The sequence below is a fragment of the Myotis myotis genome, unplaced genomic scaffold (genome assembly GCF_014108235.1).
Source record: "Myotis myotis isolate mMyoMyo1 unplaced genomic scaffold, mMyoMyo1.p scaffold_m19_p_3, whole genome shotgun sequence".
Taxonomy (NCBI): domain Eukaryota; kingdom Metazoa; phylum Chordata; class Mammalia; order Chiroptera; family Vespertilionidae; genus Myotis; species Myotis myotis.
The window spans coordinates 111,232,253-111,253,405 of record NW_023416335.1 but is presented as its reverse complement, the minus strand read 5'-3'; the positions used below and the strand labels follow the sequence as shown (position 1 = coordinate 111,253,405).

General features: G+C 38.3%; 1 protein-coding gene across 23 annotated transcripts in view; it reads left to right on the top strand.

The window, feature by feature from the left end:
- FRY (FRY microtubule binding protein) overlaps window positions 1-21,153 on the top strand; it is a 611,006-nt gene that overhangs the window by 322,908 nt on the left and 266,945 nt on the right. For all 23 annotated transcript variants that reach the window (XR_004966082.1, XR_004966083.1, XR_004966081.1 and 20 more), the window contains 6 exons: window positions 4,406-4,496; window positions 4,703-4,782; window positions 4,889-4,969; window positions 10,073-10,241; window positions 13,574-13,666; window positions 13,764-13,862. Coding sequence is in view for 20 of the 23 variants with exons in the window: in XM_036299692.1 (XP_036155585.1) it covers window positions 4,406-4,496; window positions 4,703-4,782; window positions 4,889-4,969; window positions 10,073-10,241; window positions 13,574-13,666; window positions 13,764-13,862 (613 nt within the window). In the remaining 3 variants the exon portion in view is untranslated. The remainder of the gene's footprint in view (window positions 1-4,405; window positions 4,497-4,702; window positions 4,783-4,888; window positions 4,970-10,072; window positions 10,242-13,573; window positions 13,667-13,763; window positions 13,863-21,153) is intronic.

Here is a 21,153-nt window from a genome sequence, read left to right as displayed (position 1 = left end):
GGTAAATAAATGTAATTTCATATGTTTTAAATCAACCTCCTTTAATACATTTATCTTTTTTTATTCTTTGTTGATTAAAGTGTGACATATGCCTCCTTTTTCCCCCATTGACCTCTCCCTGGCCACTCCCACCCCCCCCCACCCCACCCCCAGCACATGCCCTCACCCCTCTACTGTCTGTGTCCATTGGTTATGCTTATATGCATGTATACAAGTCTTTTGGTTGATCTCTTACCCCACCCATTCCCACCCTCTCCTGCCTTCCCTCTGAGTTTTGACGGCCTGTTCGATGTCTCTGTCTCTGGATCTATTTCTGTTCATCAGTTTTCGTTGTTTATTATATTCCACAAATGAGTGAAAGCATGTGATATTTATCTTTCGCTGACTGGCTTATTTCACTTGGATTAATGCTCTCTGTGTCCATCCATGCTGTTGAAAATGGTAAGATTTCCTTCTTTTTCACAGCAGCATAGTATTCCATTGTGTAGATGAGCCACAGTGTTTTAATCCATTCATCTGCTGATGGACACTTAGGCTTTTCCAAATCTTAGCTACTGTAAATTGTGCTGCTATGTACATAGGGGTGCATATATCCTTTCTGATTGGTGTTTCTGATTTTTGGGGATTCATTCCTAGAAGTGGGATTACTGGGTCAAATGGGAATTTCATTTTTAATTTTAAGGAAACTTCATACCGTTTTCCACAGTGACTGTACCCATCTGCATTCCCACCAGCAGTGCAAGAGGGTTCCTTTTTCTCCACATGCTCTCCAGCACTTGTCATTTGTTGATTTGTTGATGATAGCCGTTCTGACAGGTGTGAGATGGTACTTCATTATCGTTTTGATTTGCATCTCTTAGATGATCAGTGACTTTGAGCATGTTTTCATATAATACATTTATCTTTTTAAAAAAAGATTATTTCAAAAGAAACTAGATTTCTCCACATGAATTGGTTATGCATGTTTTTATGTATTTAAAGACAGTAAACTGAAATCACTCAGAAAATCAGATATTAATTACTACTTATAAGTAATTTATCCCTTTCATTTTTCTTGACACTCCTAATATTTTTTAAATATAGACATCTCTTGAAATAGGAGACTGTAATTTTACCAAATTACAATTCATCCAAACTTGTAATTTCATTTTATAATGTATGTGACTTTATGCAATATTCAATCATTTATTTATCATTTTGGTTGGGGGAGAAAATTTTTTAGTTAAAGAGGGAATTTTTATTGAAATATAATTCACAAACAGTAAAATTTACCCATTTCAAGTGTATAATTCTGTGTTTTTGGTACATCCATGAGGTTATGCAACCATCACCACTATCTAATTCCAGAACATTTTCACTGTCCCATAAAGGAACTCCATACCAATTAGCAATCTCTCTTCATAAATACTTTTTTAATGTATCAAATTTTACAGGTAGAAATTCAATTCTTGTGTCTGAAAATTGAGACTGTGTGGTTATTAAATTAATGGAATCATTTTATTATATTTCTCACATTACCTGTTAGATTATGAAGAGACATTAAAACTTTCCTGGAGATAGGAAGTGGGATGATTTTGTTGAGTTGACTTAAGTGAGTTTTAGTTTTGTTCCTTGGTTTTGTCAGAACTTAGTTACTAAAATTAGATTTTTCATTAATTGATTGCTTGATAGATTGAAAATAATAGGGTTTTTTTTTTTTATCATGTTACTGATTATTTTCAGGAGATCAAAGTAATTGCAGGGATCAAATACAGAATCAGGACAGCAAAATTCAACTCAGTAGCATTTGAAAGTTTAAACAAGAGAGAGTGTGTGTGTGTGTGTGTGTTTGGGAGAAAGCCAACAGAATCAGGGTCTCCAAAGCATAATGTAGCCAATAATGTGAGTTTCTGTTACTAAAAAAAAAAAAAGAAAAGAAAAGAAAAGAGGAGCTTTCAGGAGAAGCATGAACAACTGAAAACAGTCAAATGTGACAAGTGTGTATTTGGGTTATGTTTTCTAGGATTAGTATAATATCAACATTTTGACTGCCAAATAAATTTGTCAAATGCCTCTGGCTCCTGAAAGTTAGAGCTCAAACAAGCAATAAAGTTCAATTCATTATTGGAAAAGTATATGTCTTACTTTTATTTGAAAGTATCATGGGCTTAATAAATAAGACAGACTTAAGAGTTTAAAAAATATTTTTCTACCAAGAACTGCTACTTTCTCAAGGTCTCCTGGCCCCTTTTGAAGACCCTGATGAGCCATCCAACACAAACATTTTCTCTCTACTGCTGCTGGCCATCTTTGGGAGTTCTCCTTCCATTTGGTCATTAAGCTCCTTGTTCCCATATTCCATGATATAATCTTTAGGTTAGATGTGTGAATGCCCTCTTTTTAAATATATTTCCACATATTTTCTTCTTTCCCAACTGGCAGTAGCACTTTCTTCTTCTGGTGGGTCTTGAAGGGCTTCCGATAGATGGTTCTGTTCAGTTCACTTCTCCTTCTGGCAGGACTGTTCATAAATGATCCTGAATGAAGGAGTTCTGACCCTGTCACTACATTTCCCCTTGAAAGTCAAGGCTGCAGCTTCCCTTGTTAACCCATCCTGTCATCCACCAGCCTTAATTTGACTTATTGATGGTTACAGAGCTCCTCCAGAAGTTATTTTTTATAGCTTAAATATCATCTTCCTTTCTGCTCATTTCCTCTGGACTAAAGACAAAAAAATTTCGTATTTAAAATATTCTTGACTTGTTTCGCCAAAACCGGTTTGGCTCAGTGGATAGAGCGTCGGCCTGCGGACTGAAAGGTCCCAGGTTCGATTCCGGTCAAGGGCATGTACCTGGGTTGCGGGCACATCCCCTGTGGGGGATGTGCAGGAGGCGGCTGATCGATGTTTCTCTCTCATCGATGTTTCTGACTCTCTATCTCTCTCCCTTCCTCTCTGTCAAAAATCAATAAAATATATTTTAAAAAAAATAAAATAAAAAAAAAATAAAAAATAAAATATTCTTGACTTGTTTTGAAAATATGCCTGACAAGTCCAAATCCTGCCATTCTTTCTCATTGCTTTATTTAATATTAGAGGCCAGGTGCACGAATTGGTGCACATTGAAAGGAAATTAATTAGAAGGTGGCCGGTGGGGTGGTACTGAGCAAGAGGAGCCAGACATGCCCTGGAGCCAACCTCCTGCAGTCCCTCCCTGGCCTGCCTCACCTGGGGCGGTGCCAGGGCTCGAAGGGTGTCTGCAGAGTGAGCGGGGTCTTTCTGGCAGGTGGGGTCCCTCAGCCTGGCCTGCAGGGATTGGGCTGAAACCGGCAGCCTGACATCCCCCAAGGTGTCCGGAGTGCGAGGGGGCACTCTGCAAAGTTGCTGTTGCTCCGCAGCTCCTGTGTTGAGCATCTGCCCCCTGGTGGTCAGTGCGCATCATACCTACCGGCCGGTCGCTTAGCTTTTTATATATATAGATACAAGTATTGAGCAGTTGTGTGTTCGAGAGAGTAAACTGCTTTATCTTATTTAGTACTCAAGTAAACCTTTATATAATTGCTATTATTATTTCCATTCATAGATAGGGACATTACTGATAAGTAGAAGAGGCATAATTTTAACTCAGGACTGGTTCATACCAAAGCCAATGCTCTTAGCCACTATTCTTGCTTCTCTGCCGGGGAACTCAGCAATCATTTCATTTTCTTTCTTTGTTCAATCGAAATTAGCCCTCAGTCAGTATGTTAAATAAGCATAAGATATGGGAGAGACTTACATTTCCATCCTTCTGGCAGTGCTAGTTTTGCTCCCCAACTTGTGAATGAGTTCAAATAACTCCACTTTGCCTCTTTTACCTCTTCTTCCATCTGTTTTTCAGTCTCTCTCTTCCAATACCCTCTCACTTCTTCTTTCCTCTTTTCATAAGTATCAAGAGACAAAGGTCAAGAAGAATGGGACAGGGCAAAAAAAAATAAATGCTGATCCTTTCTTCACCCCTATAGTTCTGTTCCAATTGTTAATCATGTTATGTCCTTACGTTATTTAGCTCCTTTCACAAGAAGCTTTCACTGTACACCTCTAGTATGGTAACTCTGTCTTGTGTTTGTATCCACTTTTCAAATGATAGAATTCCTGGGTTGAAACATACCTTAGAAAAGCTGACAAGATGGGGTTATAGATTCACAAATAGCTACTCAAGTTGGCATGGTTGAAAATGTAAAATTTGCAGTCAAATATTCTGATTCAGTGTTTGTTCACTGTACATGAGTATTAGGGTTAGCTTCAGCAAATACTGTATTTACCACTGCAATCATGTAATATCAAAAATGGCTTGCAGCCCATTGGGATGAGTCTTTAGTTTTTAATGAATTATATCACTCACAATATCTTCAATGCCAATTAATGTGACTTTTTAAAATTTTGCAGTGATGAACAGCAACGAGATTATTTAATGGAAAGACGGGACCTCGCCATTGATTTTATTTTTTCTTTAGTATTAATAGAAGTTTTAAAACAGGTCAGTAATTTAATGTTACTTTTATATATAGTTTACTTATCTGAAAACTACTTAAGTTTTTAATTATTTTTGAATTTCAAGTACTGGGTCATATGAATTATATTTATTGATTGCTAAAGTCCATATACAGTTATTGGAAGTACTGTTATTGATTTGATCTTTAATATTCCCTTCAAATTAAGAGCCATCTCTTTTTTTTTTTCCAGATTCCACTTCATCCTGTATTAGACAGTTTAATACATGACGTTATTAACTTGGCTTTCAAGCACTTTAAATACAAAGAAGGGTAAAGTAATTTCTCACTTTAGAATTTTGACAAGATTGGGTGCTAAAACTAAATCAAGTTTTAGATGACCAGGGACCCCTAATGTGTCTAATTATATTTTATTTAGGTACCTTGGTCCTAACACTGGTAATATGCACATTGTGGCAGACCTGTATGCAGAAGTCATTGGAGTGCTGGCACAAGCTAAGTAAGTAAATGTCAGTCAGAAACCTTTACCACAAGAACAGGGATGTTTCTGTCAACTCATCCCATCCCTCCACCTTACTCTCAGGAAGGAGACATGAGTGAACTTACAGGAAGCTAGGGTTGTTTTGCTGTGTGTGCCCTGTCTCTGAAACTGACTAAAAGCTTCCCCAAGGCAAATACAAGTCTTTTTCCAATTTGTTTGCTTTGTTATTTTTTTTCACTTGACGGTTGGGTCAGATCCTACCAAGAGTTCATGAGTTTCATATGACTGCATCAAATAAAGAAATGGTTTAATCAAATTATTTTTATCTTTGCCCAAATATTCCAAAGAAGTTAATCATTTTTAAAAGTTTTGTTGTGCTAGCTTCAGCAGAACATATACTAAAATGTTTTGTTTTCTATATTCCACAAATGGGTGATTACGATATCATCTATGAGTGGGAAAATTCCATTCTAGAATGTCCCTTTACTATAGAGCTTACTTAATTCAGCTGAGCTAAAAATGTCCCATACTCTGTCATGGAAACAAGTCAGAGGAAAATTGTCATTGCTAAATTTATCTGGCCCCGTAACACTACTTAGCAGGCTAGAACAAAGTGGTGTTAGATTATTAGCAATAGTATACTTCTTCCAAAAGTGATGTTACACCCTATTTTCCCATCTTCATCTTATTCCACCCTCAGGCAGATTGGGCAAGATCCTGAATGCTTAGTTAGGCAAAATGAGCTACGGACCTAATGGGAACCCAAGGCAAGAAGCCAGCTGAAAGCAGCAGTGATGCCCTGATCCTTGAGAAATGCAACCTTCTGAAAGAGATGTTTATCTTTAAGAGATGGAATTTCCTAACTTAGTATCATGGAAATACCCAATTTTTTTTTTTTAATTGAAGTACTTGTTTAGCAATCTTACCTAGCCAAAACATAGACAGGAACTCAGGAATAGACCCAAAAAACCCCATGGCATGACTTAATCTGACCCAATTTATCTATTTATCTGAACTACCCATTTTTTCTAACACATGAAACATGAGTATTAGATGGACGAGAGGTAGGTACACTCATGCCCGTGAGAACTGCGAAGGTCAAAGACTGACAGCAACAGAGGAAAGAAAAAACTGGCTAAAGCTTGCATTAGAACTAAACAGTAGAGTTATCTGGGCCATTTTGCAGGAGACTACATTGTACTTTATTTAATATAGCCCACTGTAATCATTACGGTTCATCAGTCCATATGAAGTTTAATATGCAAAAAATAACATCTTGTGTTTTTCTTAGTTTTTGTGAATTATGCATAACAGTATTCGTTACATCTAGAATGGCCTTTCTTAGCTACTTCAATTGGGGTTAGTTCTGAATGAATTGAGAACCAATGCCATAACTAAACAATACTCTTAAGTTGTAGGAATTGCCATATTTGGTTAGATGTATGATACACCAAGCCAATTTTTCTTGCCAACAGTGGCTTTTTATACTTTTATGATGTCAATATTTGTCCTAATTCTGCAATAGTAGAGTGTAAGAGATGTCTCTATTTGGACAAGGCTCCAATACTTTGCCATCACAGGAGAACCACTTGGCCAGTGAGTTCCTGTAGTTAATCACAGTAATATATGGTCATCACAATCAATGGACAATTAACCTTTACTGATAGACAGTACAGTCTTGAACTGGTATCATACTAGGAATAATCACATCACCAGGACTATCACTTTATCACTGCCTTGGGAATTAATGCTTCATTTGTTCTTGGGGAAAGGGGTGTTCCCTTATCAGGTACAGGTGGTTATCTCTTTTAAAATAAACTTGGGTAATACAACAATTCTAATTTAAGATTTTGTATCTAGTTCCTAATGATAATGCATATGAAATATTTTCTTCAATATAACTTTAGTTTTTAATATTACTTTAGTCTTAACAGAATGACTATTATTAATCTTAATAGTGATGATGTGCTTAATTATTGTCCTTTAGGGAAAATATTTTCACTATGAAGTAGTATTCACCTATAGTGTTAACTTTGTTAAAGTCAATTAAGTTAAAATTAGGTATTTTAAGGTAGGGAGTATTTTTGTTGTTGTTAAAATGTGACATATTCATTCAAATACTGATGATTACTTCTAAGATTCATAGATTTCAAAACTACTTTCTCCTTATGTGATACAATCTTAATGTATATATTCTTACTCTCACTTTAAAATATGTACTATTTATTTTAAAGCAGAAGTTATTTGTATGTGAATGTCATTTAGCTAATGTTTTTACTAAAGATAACACTAAATATTAAAGGCACGGTCATTGAAGAGAAGTTTTTTTTTCCCCTGAAATTATCTTAAGGGAATATAGATTTTAGTACAAATAGATTTTAGGAATATTTTTATGTTAAAATAACATGCTTATGTCATTTTGGAATTTTTTTAAGTAAAAGATAGCCATATTTATTTTCAAATGAGAAATAGACTTTTAACTATTAGCTCATGAGAATATTGAAATAGTGGGTTATACAAATAACCTGCCTTTTCCTACCTCTCCTTGTTTCAGTTATGAAAAAGAAATGGAAAACTTTCTTAGGTATCATGTGATCTTTCAAACAATATAACATGTAAGATTAATTAATTTTTTAAACTCTCATATTTCATTATTAATTTTTATAATCTTGATTGAAAGTCACTTTCATGGCTTTCCATGCCATTTCTTCTCCCTACCTTCCCCCCATCTCTGCCAAAAGACCTCTGCTTGCCCTTCTAGATAGTCAGATCCCTTCTGAAATCTCTAATTATCCAGCTGGAAAGAGTCTCTTTATTCTCCAGTGCCCTCTACCTGCCTTTAAGTATATTATTCACATAAAAGACAATGGAAGATATGAGAAAGTGATTTGGCCTGGATTATTCAACCTCCCTGAAGGATCAGAGAGATCAAGGCAAAGTTCCAGACACATGCTAACACACCACATTATTATTATTATTATTATTATTATTATTATTATTATTATTTATTCACAAGGTTCATTGTCAAGGATACATTATTTTATCTTCCAAATTAAACTGTACACTGTTCTAGATAGGGCAGGGGCTACATTTCATAGTTCATGACTGTCATGAACTATGCAGCTGTGTTATAGTGGAAATTCCTGGAATTTGTATCAGAACAACCTGAGTTTGAGTCTTGTCTTTGTCACTTTAGTCTTCCAGATCTGTTTCTTCATTTGTAAAGTGGAAATGCATTCACTGCCTGACTCAGTGGATTGTTGTGAAGATAAAAATGTAAGAGTGTATGTAAGGTACATCAAATATACACCATCTTACAAATGTATCGGATTGTTATTCCTGATTCATACCAGTACCTTAGAAACTTTAGCACATCAGATTCACCTATAGGGCTTGTTAAACAGGGTGACTGGACTCACCCCAAGAGTTTCTTGTTCTGGAAGTCTGGGGTGGGCCAGAGAATGTGTTTCTCACAAGTCCCCAGGTGATGCTGATCTGGGAACCACACTTTGAGAACCACTGGTCTGGACATACTGTAGCATAAAGGTTGACAGCATGGCCTCTACAGCCAGACATTTTGCTTAAAAGTTTGGCTCCGCCAGCTATGTGACTATTACAAAACCTCTGCCACAAGTGTTGCTTCTGTAAGAGGGCCATAATAATAGTATCCCACTAGAGTGGTTGTGAGAGTTAAATGAGTTACCCTATGTGAAGTTCACTGAACTTTGCCTGGCATATTGTAAGCTCTGACTGCTACTTGTGGCTATCATCATCAATTTTATTCTTTTACTCTAAGAAGTAGAAAAGAATGATGACATTGGAGTTTGGAATTTATATTTTCTGCTCCATTATCTTCTTAAAAATCTTTTTTTATTGTGAAATATATATATATATATATATAGCAAACCTAAAGAAAAAAAATCCACACATTGTTTAGAACAAGACAAACAATTTTAACCAAATGTTACCAAATGAATACCATGTCACTTCCTCCACCCAAGCTGAGAACTAGAAAATTGCCAGCTGTCAGACGCCCCTTGTACCCAACTTCTCAGTCATACACTCCTGTCATTGCCTTCTAGTGAAACAGTATCTATATTTTACCTCCCCCTTAATTTGTCCTAAAATTTCTACTTTGGGGTATCAGGAGTTGCTGTTCCATACTTCTGAGGCTCTACTAGATGGCCTTTAACTTCTGTCATCATAATTGCCCTCTCCAATCACACCTTATTCTTAATTATCCCTTTTAACTTATGCAGAACCTCAGGCTGATGGTCTCAGGAAACCAAATACAGTATCATGACTCTTACAACAATTTCCTTGTGTTTTCTTTTTTTAACTAACTGTGAAACTGCCTATCTCAGAAATAGTTTGGATAACTTCTGTGTTTATAGTCCCTCATCCTCAGGTACTTTGAAGATTTGCTACCACCTTGCATCCTAAAATCTATTCTTTTTTTAATCCTATATAATAATGTTGTAATTAATATTATTAATTATTAATATTATTTTATTTTCAAGCAATACAAATGCCTTAAATTCCTTGAGGACTGGATCTTTTCCCATGTAGTAGAGCACTTATCTTCTAGAGCTGATTTAAATTTTCCCATTACTAGATTTTCTTTTAACCTAAAAATATTTTCTTCAATAATCATAAACTTAAAACTATAAATAAAACAACGACTTAAAACTTTGGAAGTGGATGTGGGCATTTTCCAGGGCATTATTCCCTGTCACTGTCAGAACTAGCAAGCCTGGCATGCTATTATTGCTATATGCTCACCACTGATGCTTCAGGTCCTTGAGGTCTGCAAGTGTGTTGGAAATTGCTAAGCCTGAAGAAATGGAACTCGGTTTAAGATCTGTAGTATTTTGAGAGTATCTAGGTAACCTTGGATCTTATCTCTAGCCTGAAGGAGATGTTGAGTATTTACGGAATAACAAGGGAGAAGATGGGACTCTATCAAATCCCCAATACCAACTCCTTTCAAAATCTCAGACACTGTACTTTGATTGATTTGAAGGACCCCCATCCTTGTTCCTTGTCACCCCGAGATGCTGGAGGCCTCCATTACAGTCACTTTCCTACCCATTATTTGATAAATCACTCATATTCTCTTAGATTCCATTCTGTGAAGAAGAAATTTATGGCAGAGCTCAAAGAATTACGACACAAGGAGCAGAGCCCATATGTTGTTCAAAGCATCATCAGCCTGATAATGGGGATGAAATTCTTTCGGATTAAGATGTACCCAGTGGAGGACTTTGAGGCCTCTCTTCAGTTTATGCAGGTAATATCTTCAGCAGAAAGACCAAGGGCTATCTGTTTGAGTGACTTCCTTCCTCAACGTAACTCACCTGGAATGTGAAAACCCAGTTACTTGTCAAGGTGGAAAAAAAGCCCTACTTTTTCCTTAATAATTCAGAAAGGGCTTTGTAACCAAATAGTAGAATTGCAGGCATATAATTTTATTTTTAAACTTCACATCAACTTTGGAGCAGGGTGTCCAGGGGAATGTCTTATTTATTAACCTTTTCTCTCTCTCCATATTTCTCTCTCTCTCTCTCTCTCTCTCTCTCTCTCTCTCTCTCTCTCTCTAATCCATTGGCTACATATTGTTCTGTAAATAAAATATAGCTGATATTTTTACTGTTTAGAGTTAATAGCATTAGTTGGCTATGCTAATTCATAGGCATCAGAGCTTTAAATAATGAAGAGATCTTTTTATTCATACTATGAGAAGGAATTTAGAAAATTAACCAAACCATAAAGGTTTAGATGTCAGTTACACAGTGTTTATTATTATGTGCTAACAAAGGAATTGTTGTTAATGAGGATTCCACAGAATATACAGCTATTAAGTTTACAAAACTTTAGTATTTGAAGGGATACTTTTAATGCTGCTCTGAATCTGACCTAGTGAGAGCTAAGATATAGTGGCTATGAATATAGCCTGTACCACTTCATATCCATTAAACCAGCTGGAATAAAAAAGATAGTGTTGCCCAGCTGATGTGGCTCAGTGGTTGAGCATTGACCTATGAACCAAGAGGTCAGGGTTGGCTTCCTAGTTAGAGCACAAGGCGGGCTCAATCCCCAATGTGTGGTGTGCAAGAGGCAGCCGATCAATGACTCTCTTTCATCATTGATGTTTCTATCTCTCTCTCCCTTTTTATTCATTTCTGAAATCAATAAAAAAATATATTTTAAAAAAAGACAGTATTAGCAAGAAGATGTCAAGAAATTGGGACCCTCATACACTGCTGGTGGCAGTAGCTTCGGAAAACATTTTGAAAGCTCCTCACATGGTGAAATCTATAATTACTATATGATCCAGCAATTCCACTTCTAGGTGTATACCCAAGAGAAATGAAAATATATGTGCACACAAAAACATGAATGCAAATAAATGTTCATTGCAGCACTATACATAACAGCAAAAAAGTAGATACAACCCAAATGTTTATCAACTGATGAATGAATAAATTAAATGTGGTCTACAATATTATCTAGCCATAAAAAGGAATGAAGTACTGATAAGTGCTGCAATTTGGATGAACCTTGAACATAGTATGGTAACTGAAATTGGACACAAAAGATTACATATATGATTCCATTTATAGGAAATATCCATAATAGGCAAACCTATAGAGACAGAAAGTATAGGGCTGGAGGAAGGGAGTGTGAGTAGGGAAATTGGGGATGACTGCTAAGGAGGGCAAAGTTTTTTTGGAGGATAATGAAAAGTTTCTAAGTTTGACTGTGGTGATAGTTTTGTAACCAGACAATCAATGGGTCCATGCTGCCTGTCACTACTTGAACCAATTAAGCAGAGATAGGGTTGAATCATATTTGAGCATTTATTCCAATAATGCAGGCAGTGGTGGGAGAGCAGCAGGTCATCCACAAAAATCTGCTCTGCAGACTCCCATAAACCAGTTGCTTATATAGGGTAGGACAAAGATTACATGGGGAAGTAGGGATTACAGATATGGGGAAGTAGGAGGTTGGGTGGGATTCCATTGTTTGGACAGCAAGGTTGTTAAATCTTTCCAAGATAATAGGCAGGTCTTGAATGAGAATGAACCGAATTCCAAGTTTGACTCCCAGGTCCAAGGTTGACTCCCAGGTCACAGGGGCATACAACTCCCAGCCAGGTTAGAATGTCCTTTCTTTAACCAACACAAAGCAACCATGGTTAATAGAGCATGATTAATATTTCCCGTAATCATAGCTAGTCCCAATATTCTATTTTGCCCCTAACAGTTTTACAATAGTGAATATACAGAAAATATACTTAAATTGGTGAGTTGAATGGTATGTTAACTATATCTCAAAAAGGCTGTTTTTAAAAAAGAATATAGGCTGTGTATCAAACTTCTTGGGTTTGAATTCAAGCTTCAGCACTAACCAGCTCTGTGACCTTGGGCAAGCCAGACTTAATCTTTCCCCCACCTTCCCATCTCAGGCCTCACTCACCTATCTGCAAAGTGGTGATAATGACACTAACCTTAGACAGGGGTTCTGAGAATTCTCAGTAACTGCTATTATTAAAAATAAAACTATTATTATTTTTATCCCTCTCACCTAATTCATGTATCTATGTACTTGAATGATGATTTGAGAGAGTATTTTTATACACATGCAAAATAATGTAGGAAAAGGGTCACAGTGCTGGGAACCATAAAGCTCCCCTCTGTTGTCAGTGGCTTTCCATGCTGGCAGTGACTATCTTGGGCTGAGGTTTTAGTATGATATTGATAGACTGGGGACTTCAGTAACTATTATTGGTGATAATCCCAATGTTGACTGAAAATAAGTGGTAGTAGCTAATATAGATATTAACATATACATGTAGCCTTTGACTCTTCCATGAAAACAATACCTAATAAAGACCACAGTAAGTTACTACCAAGGCCGGGAAGGAGAAAGGAGCTGGCAGAATTCGGGACAGGCCAACTCCTACTAGATCCCTGGGCAACCCAAAATATCCTTTCATTGACAGCAGTCCACAGGCAAAGAAATCCTTGCTTAAGGAAACTATTGCAAAGGTTTCCTTGTCTAAGGTAGGGAAGGAAAGGCTTCCAGACTTGCTTGTGAAACTGTCTGAATAATAAACACACTTAAAATTCAGGCTAGCAAGTAAATAGCTCTGTACCCAGGGATGTCAGGGCCTCAAGAAAATATAATTTCCTCTTCCTCTCTTTCCATGTTTACCTTCTCTGGGGGTCTGTGTTTTGGGGTCAATCTAGGGCTCAGGGCATCACACATAGTAAGTAGTCAATAGAAGTTTGTTGGAAATGAATGACTGATTGAATCAACCAGAAAGGCAGCTAGCTGATGAATGTCTGCTTGCTGATTGTAGTGCTTTGTCCTTTCAACTTAGTGATTTGAGATGGAAGTAGGAGGGGAGTGAGAAAACCAGCCTTGGAAAATGTCATTGGGGCCATTGTTAATTTTAATGTAAATACTAAATTCATGGGGTTTTTTTATACATTATGGAATATACAATGTTAGTATGGATGGTGGAATTAAGACGTATTTACTTAAATTTGTGTAAATACATTTTATATGCATATCTCAGTCTATGTTCCTGTCCTTCACTCTTTTTCTGCTTCCCAGGAATGTGCACATTATTTCCTGGAGGTCAAAGACAAAGACATCAAGCATGCCCTGGCCGGGCTTTTTGTTGAAATTCTTGTCCCAGTTGCTGCTGTGAGTTGTTAAATTTTCATTTCTAAGAACTTCTTCAAACTGGATTTGATAACCAACAATTTAATTAATATAGTATTAACATGCATCTCTGTTACAGGCTGTTAAAAATGAAGTCAATGTCCCCTGCCTTAGAAACTTTGTTGAAAGTCTATATGATACCACGCTGGAACTTTCTTCTCGAAAGAAGCATTCCTTGGTTAGTAACTATGAGAAAATCCCAAACCCAAAACTGTAGAGACTAAGACTCCTAGGCTGGAATCCATTCAGGAGTCACAGGCATTCCACTGATAGGAGAATTATCTAACATTACCTCAAAGAAAGGTAGTATTTCACAATTTGGACCTTGCACTCAATATTGACCATGATTAAATCATGATAACATAAGGGAATTAGGCCATGTCACCTTGGATGACCCTTCTAGTCCTAAGAATTGTGTTGTTTGTTTTTGAGATTGCCTTAACTAATTTTTGTTTTAATGTTTAGGTATTTTTCCATGAAGGCTAAAGTTTACAGTCATAGTTTCTCTTCTCAGTCCTCAAGAGTCTTCTCTAGCTAATTCTTATTCCATATTCAGAACCAAAGTGTATCCAGGCAGGAGGGAGAGTTGGGACACAGATAATTCCCCATAAGAAAGGTTCTCAGAAGGCAGAGAAAACAATTTCTAGGAGAGCTTTTATACTAAGAGCAGCATAGAAAGTTCTTTTGAATTCCTACCTTTTGCTCTCAGTGGTAAATAAAGCTCTGATTTATGAATCGGTCAGTGTTTTACCTTCTATAATTGCCACAGTTTGGGTGAAGGAGAAGCTTGCTTAGTTCACTGGTTACTGGCATGGTTGATGCTAGTCTTCAAAGTGTGAACATTGCCACCATTATTTAAGCAGGTACTCTGAGTTGCTTTGCTGGCAAATTTGCTCATTTGTCTACATTCTGTGGTCATTGTGACTGATGCTTGTTTGTGCGATTTTGTTGTTGTTTTTTGTTTTAGATTTCTGGCCTGAATTAGAGTTACACTCAATGGTAGCAGTAGTTCAAAAATAAGTTTAAAATTTAGTAGATTATAAAAGAAAAGTAGGCTTTCATTTATAATGGCAGCACAGGTAAATGTGGGGTTTTTTTTAATAGATTATGGAATATGTGGTATTAGTGTGTGTGGTAGAATTAAGATGTATTTACTTACATTTGTAAAAATATATTTTTAAAAGATTTTTTATTTCAGAGAGGAAGAAAGAGGGAGAGAGAGATAGGAACATCAATGATGAGAGAGAATCATTTGGTTGGCTGCCTCCTGCATGCCCCTCACTGGGAATCGAGCCCACAACCTGGGCATGTACCCTGACCTGGAATCCAACCCTGACCTCCTGGTTCATAGGTTGATGCTCAATCACTGAGCCATGCCAGTCGGGCTGTGTAAATAAATGTTATATGCATATCTCAGTCTATGCTCCTGCCCTACACCACACTGTTGTCTGTGTCTCTGAGGTTGCTTTTTTACTTAATCCCTTTACCTTTTTCACCCAGCCACCTGCCCCCTCCCCTCTGACAGCTGTCAATCTGTTCTCTGTATCTATGGTTCTGTTTCTATTTTGTTTGTTAGTTAATTTTATTCATTAGATTCCATGGATAAGTAAATTATATGGTACTTGTCAGTCTTGAAACAATAAAAATCCTAGAAGAAAACAGGCAGTAAAATCTAGGACATTTCTCATAGCAATATTATTGCTGATATATCTCCTTGGGAAAGGAAAATGAAAGGAAAAAATAAGCAAATGGGACTACATCAAACTACAAAGTTTTTGCACAACTTTTTATCAACAAAATGAAAAGACAACCCACTGAATGGGAGAACATATCCTCCAATAATACATGTGATAAGGGGTTAATATCCAAAATTTATAAATAACTTATAAAATTAAACACCAAAAAAAACCCCCAAATTTAAGTAAAAATGGGCCTGAATAGACACTTCTCCAAAGAGGACATACAAATGGTCAATAGACATATGAAAAAAACTTCAACTTCATTAATCATTAGAGAAATGCAAATTAAAACCACAATGAGATTTCAGCTCATACCTGTCAGAATGCCTATCATCAATAAATCCACAAACAGAAAGTGTTGATGCTGGCTAGGATGAGGACAAAAGAGAATTCTCTTGCACTGTTGGTGGGAATTCATACTGGTGCAGCCACTGTGGAAAGCAGTATGGAGTTACCTCAAAGCTATCATTTAGAATCAAAGGTCAGATAGAAAGCTTCCCAAACAAGAGAAAGCTAAAAGATTTCATCACCCCCAAACCAGTATTACATGAAATATTAAAGGGTCTTCTTTAAGAAGAAAAAGAAAAACATGGCAATAAATACAAATCTAAAGAGAACCAAGATGGCAGTGTAGGTAAACACTTGTACTTGCATCCTCTCACAACCACATCAAAATTACAACTAAAATATAGAATAACTATCATTCAGAACTTCCTGAAAGCTGGCTGAATTGAAGTTTTACAACTAGAGAATTAAAGAAAAAATCACATTGAGACTGAGAGGAGAGGCGGAGGCTCAGAAGGGACTGCTCCAATCCCCATGTGTGCTGTTTTATTAATCGGGAGGGAGATCATCACTGCAGAGGCTGCCCATGAGGAGCAAGGGGTCCCAAACCCCACACCAGACCCCCCAGCCCAGGGTTCCAGAGCTGGAAAGAGAAGTCCCCATAACTTTAAGCTGTAAAAAACAGCAGGAATTTTGGCTGAGTGACACAGACCCAGGTGTTCCTTTTAAAGGGCTCACACACAAACTTACATGGTCCTGCTTCTTTGGAACACCAGCACCAGGTGGCTTTGGGGGACCCAGACACATAGGAGGAACAGGATTTATTGCCTGGCATCAGGGTAGGGACTCAGGAAAGGCTTTCTTCCAGTCTAGGGTGCTCACAAGGGTCATTGTACCTGTGCTGGGACCAACTCTGTCACAGGGCTGACTGACAGCCATATCTGAGTCTCAATTAATGTGGCCCACATTGTTTTTTCCAATGTGTGGATTCCTGAGACCCCCACCCCATCAAATTTGCAGCCCCACCCAAGCTGTTTGCAGCAGCTTTTTCATATGAATGGCCTGTCCTGGATCAAGGTTCAGACTTTGCTAAAATCTCTTAAACAAGCTGCAGCTGGTGACAACATGCCCCAAACCTATCAATAAAAGGCCCAATAGAGACCTGACTCTAGCACAATGGTTCTCAACCTTGACTGCACATTAGAATCACCTGGGAATCTATTTAAAATCCTGATTTCTTGGCCTCATCCTCCGGAAAATCTGTTTCTTTGTTATGGGGTGGGGCCACAAAATTAGTAACAAAGAAACAGAATTTCTGGAGGATGAGGCCCACAAATCAGGATTTCAAAAAGATTCCCAGATGATTCTAATGTGCAGCCAAGCTAGCACCAGCCTACCTTGCTTCATCTCCTGCATAGCAATTCTCTCACTGTAGTCGTAGCTGGTCCTCACAGCCAATTAGCCTGGAGGTCAGCTCTTCCCAGAGATGCCAACAGCAATCAAAGGTCAACTATAAGACTGTGCACAGAGCCCACACAGGAGCACACTTAGGGTGCCCAGTTCAGGTGACTGCAAAAGCTGAGCTACTGGGCCCTAAAGCACCTACCACACAAGATCATCTACCAATTTCAGGAGATAGAGCAGCTCTGCCTAGTAAATACAAACAAACACATGGAAGCAGCCAAAATGCATAGACAAAGAAACATGTCCCAAATGAAAGAAATGGAAGCAAGCAAACTACTGGATACTGAGTTTAAAATCATGGTTATAAGGTTACTCAAGGATCTTCATGAGAATTTCAAGGATCTTAGTGAGAATGTCAAAGACATGAGAAAGGACCAGTCAGAAATTAAGCATACACTAACTGAAGTAAACAACAATTTACATGGATTTAACAGTAGAGTAGAAGGTTCTGAGAATTAAATCAATGATTTGGAATATGAGTAAGCAAAAAATACCCAATCAGAAGAAAAAAAAGAATCCAAAAATATGAAGATAGTGTAAGGAGCCTCTGGGACTTCAAGCATATCAACTTTTGCATTATGGTGGTACCAGAAGAAAAAGAGAGAGGAAGATATTGAAAATAAGCCTGAAGAAATAATGACAGAAAACTTCCCTTACTTGGTGAAAAGAAATAGATTTACAAGTCCAGGAAGCACAGAGGAACCCAAAGTGGCTCACACCAAGATACATCATAGTTAAAATGCTAAGGGTTAAAGACAAAGAGAAATCTTAAAAGCAGCAGGAGAAAAGCAGTTAGTTATCTACAAGGGAGTGACCATACGATTGTCTGCTGATTTCTCAAAATAAATTTTGCAGACCAGAAGGGAGTGTCAAGAAACATTCAAAGTGATGAATAATAAGGACCTACAACCAAGATTACTCTACCCAGCAAAGCTCTCATTTAGAATTGAGGGTCAGATAAGGAGCTGCACAAACAAGAAAAAGCTAAAGGTGTTCATCACCACCAAACCAGGATTATATGAAATGTCGGAGGGTATTATTTAAGAGGAAGAAGAAGAGATAAAAAATATGAACAATAAAATGGCAACAAATACATATCTACCAGCAATTGAATCTAAAAATCAAGATAAATGAACAGGAAATCTAATGAACAAAATAAACTGGTGAATAAAACAATCAAAGGCATGGAAGCATGGAACAGACTGATGAATCTCAGAAGAAAGGGAGGAGGGGAAGATGGGAAGAGATTAACCAAAGATCTTATCTATGGACACAGACAGTAGGGTGGTGAAGGCCTGGGGTGGGGCAGGAAATGGGTGGAGGGGGCAATGGGGGGGAAAGAAGGGATATCTGTAATACCCTCAACAATAAATATTTTTTAAATTACTTAGAAAAATAAATAAATACATATCTATCAACAAATGAATCTAAAAAACAAAATAAATTTACAGAACAGAAACAGACTCATGGTGATAGAGAACATTTCAATGGTTGCTGGATGAGAAGAGTGTTGGGGGCATGGGTGAAAAAGGTGAAGGGATTAAGAAGTACAAATTGGTAGTTACAGAAGAGTCATGAGGATGCAAAGTACAGCATAGGGAATCTATACTCAAAAAAAGGTAATATGCTAATTAGACCAGACATCTTTCGGACGTCCTTCCAGACAAAGCCATGGTAGCGGGGACCAAGGCAGAGGTAGTTAGGGACAATCAGACCAGCAGGCAGTGGCAGTTAAGGGCTGGCAATCTGGCAGGCATGGTAGCAGTTAGGGGCATCAGGCCGGCAGGCAGAGGTGGTTAGGGGTGATCAGGCAGGCAGGCAGGTGAGCGGTTAGGAGCCAGCAGTCCCAGATTGTGAGAAGACTGTCCCTGCAGGATCAGGCCTAAACTAGCAGTTGAACATTCCCCAGGGGGTCCTGGGTTGGAGAGGGTGCAGGCCAGGCTGAGGGACGCCCCCCCCCCATGCCTGAATTTTGTTCAGCAGGCCTCTAGTATAGTCAATAATCCTATATAATAAAGAGCTAATATGCAAATGGTCATCATGCCCTCACGCTGTCACAGCTCAGACACTCAACACTGGGGAGAGAGGAATGGGGACCAGCCAGGCTGCGGCCCGGGAGAGGGACAAGCCGCCCACCCTACAGTCCCAGGCGCCAGCGGCTGTGCCTGCACTTGCAGCCCAGAAGAGGGATAAGCTGCCCATCCCATGGTCACGGGCACCAGCGCCTGCACCTGCGGCCCAGGAGAGGGACAAGCTGCCCGCCCCGCTGTCCTGGGCACCTGCAGCTGCATCCCAGGAGAAGCTACCGCCCGCAGTCCCCTGCAGCGGCGGCCTGCCCGAGCAAAGTGGCCCGGGTCCTGGGTGCCTGTGGCCAGCCAGAGGGAGGAAAGCTCGGGTCCTGGGTGCCTGAGACTGGCTGAAGGAGGGAATCCTGGGTCCTGGGTGTAGGGTGAGGCAGAGGCGGTTTGGGGTGATCAGGCCAGCAGGGGAGCAGCTTAAGGCAATCAGGCTGGTAGGGGAGCAGTTAGGGACAATCAGGCAGGCAGGCAGAGGGGTTAGAGATCAGGCAGGCAGTTAGAAGCCAGTGGTCCCGGATTGCGAGAGGCAGTCGGACATCCCCCAAGGGGTCCCGGATTGGAGAGGGTGCAGGCCAGGCTGAGGGACCGCCCCCTCCCATGCATGAATTTTGTGCACTGGGCCTCTAGTATTCTAATAGTTATGTATGATATCAGATGGGTATGAGATTTATCAGGTTGATCACTTAGAAAGTTATATAATGTCTAATCACTGGGTATATACCTGAAACTAATATAATGCATGACAACTGTAATTGAAAAACAAAAAATGATTTAAATATTTTTTAAAAGAAATATTGAGGTAGCAGAAACTTAATTGAACCTAGAATTACAATATAAAATCAACTACTTCTGAGTTTGTTAAATCTTAAATTGAAATCTAGTATTATTCCCCCACCAGTTCACATCCCACAATGATTTTATATTTAAGCCATGTCCATAAATATGTATATGTGTGCACATACTTTTAGTAAATTGTTGGAGTGAAAAAAAACTGTGATTATTTTAATAACAAAAAATAAAATAAAGTAAATTAAAAGGAGTTAATGAATTGTTAAGCACTGAATCTCATTGTGGCAATTGCTTTTTTGCTAATTCAAATTTATGGACAAGCCAGTAATATTATTTTTAAATCTTCACTAGCCTTAATTTGGAGCAGGGGGAGCCATAAAGATATATGGCCTCTGGTTCAGCAAAGTGGTGTCAGGTCGGCATGTATATTTCTTGGGTGGTTGCCCATTAGCTTTTCTGTCTTCTTCAGCTGCTGCAGGCAGCTGGCCCATTTAGGCTGGAAAAGCACAGTAGCACCTCTGTTTATTCAGTCATAAGAAATTCCTTCTGTGGTTAAATTTGTCTTGGTGGAGTTTACCAATTCAATAACATTTCTTTTAGGAATCTTGTTTAATTACAGAAAGGTAACATGCAAAAGAAAATATATACACCTACCTCTAAGTCAGGGACAAACTAGTAGATGCTTTATAAGCAAAAAAGCCAGTAACATTTTCAAAATTAGTGTGCCTTCCTCCTTTCCTTCTTAGGATTAAAAGTGATTTAAAAAAAAGAGAGAGAGTTTGTCCCTACCCTGATTTTCTCTGTGTTAGTGTGTCAGCCACAGACTGAGGGGTCCCGAGTTCGATTCTGATCTAGGGCACATATTTGGGTTGCAGTTGCTGGTTTGGGTGCATGTGGGAAACAACCAATCTCTCTCTCTCTCTCTCTCTCTCTCTCTCTCTCTCTCTCTCCCCCCCCTCCCCCCCTTCCCTCCCTCCCTCCCTTCCACTGTCTCTAAAACTCAATGGAAAAAATATGCTCTCACCAAGAAATGAGTTTATGTTTAAAATTCAGAAGTGAAGACAAAATCAACGAATCAGATTTTACTTATTGTACATGAAACTTGTACACAATA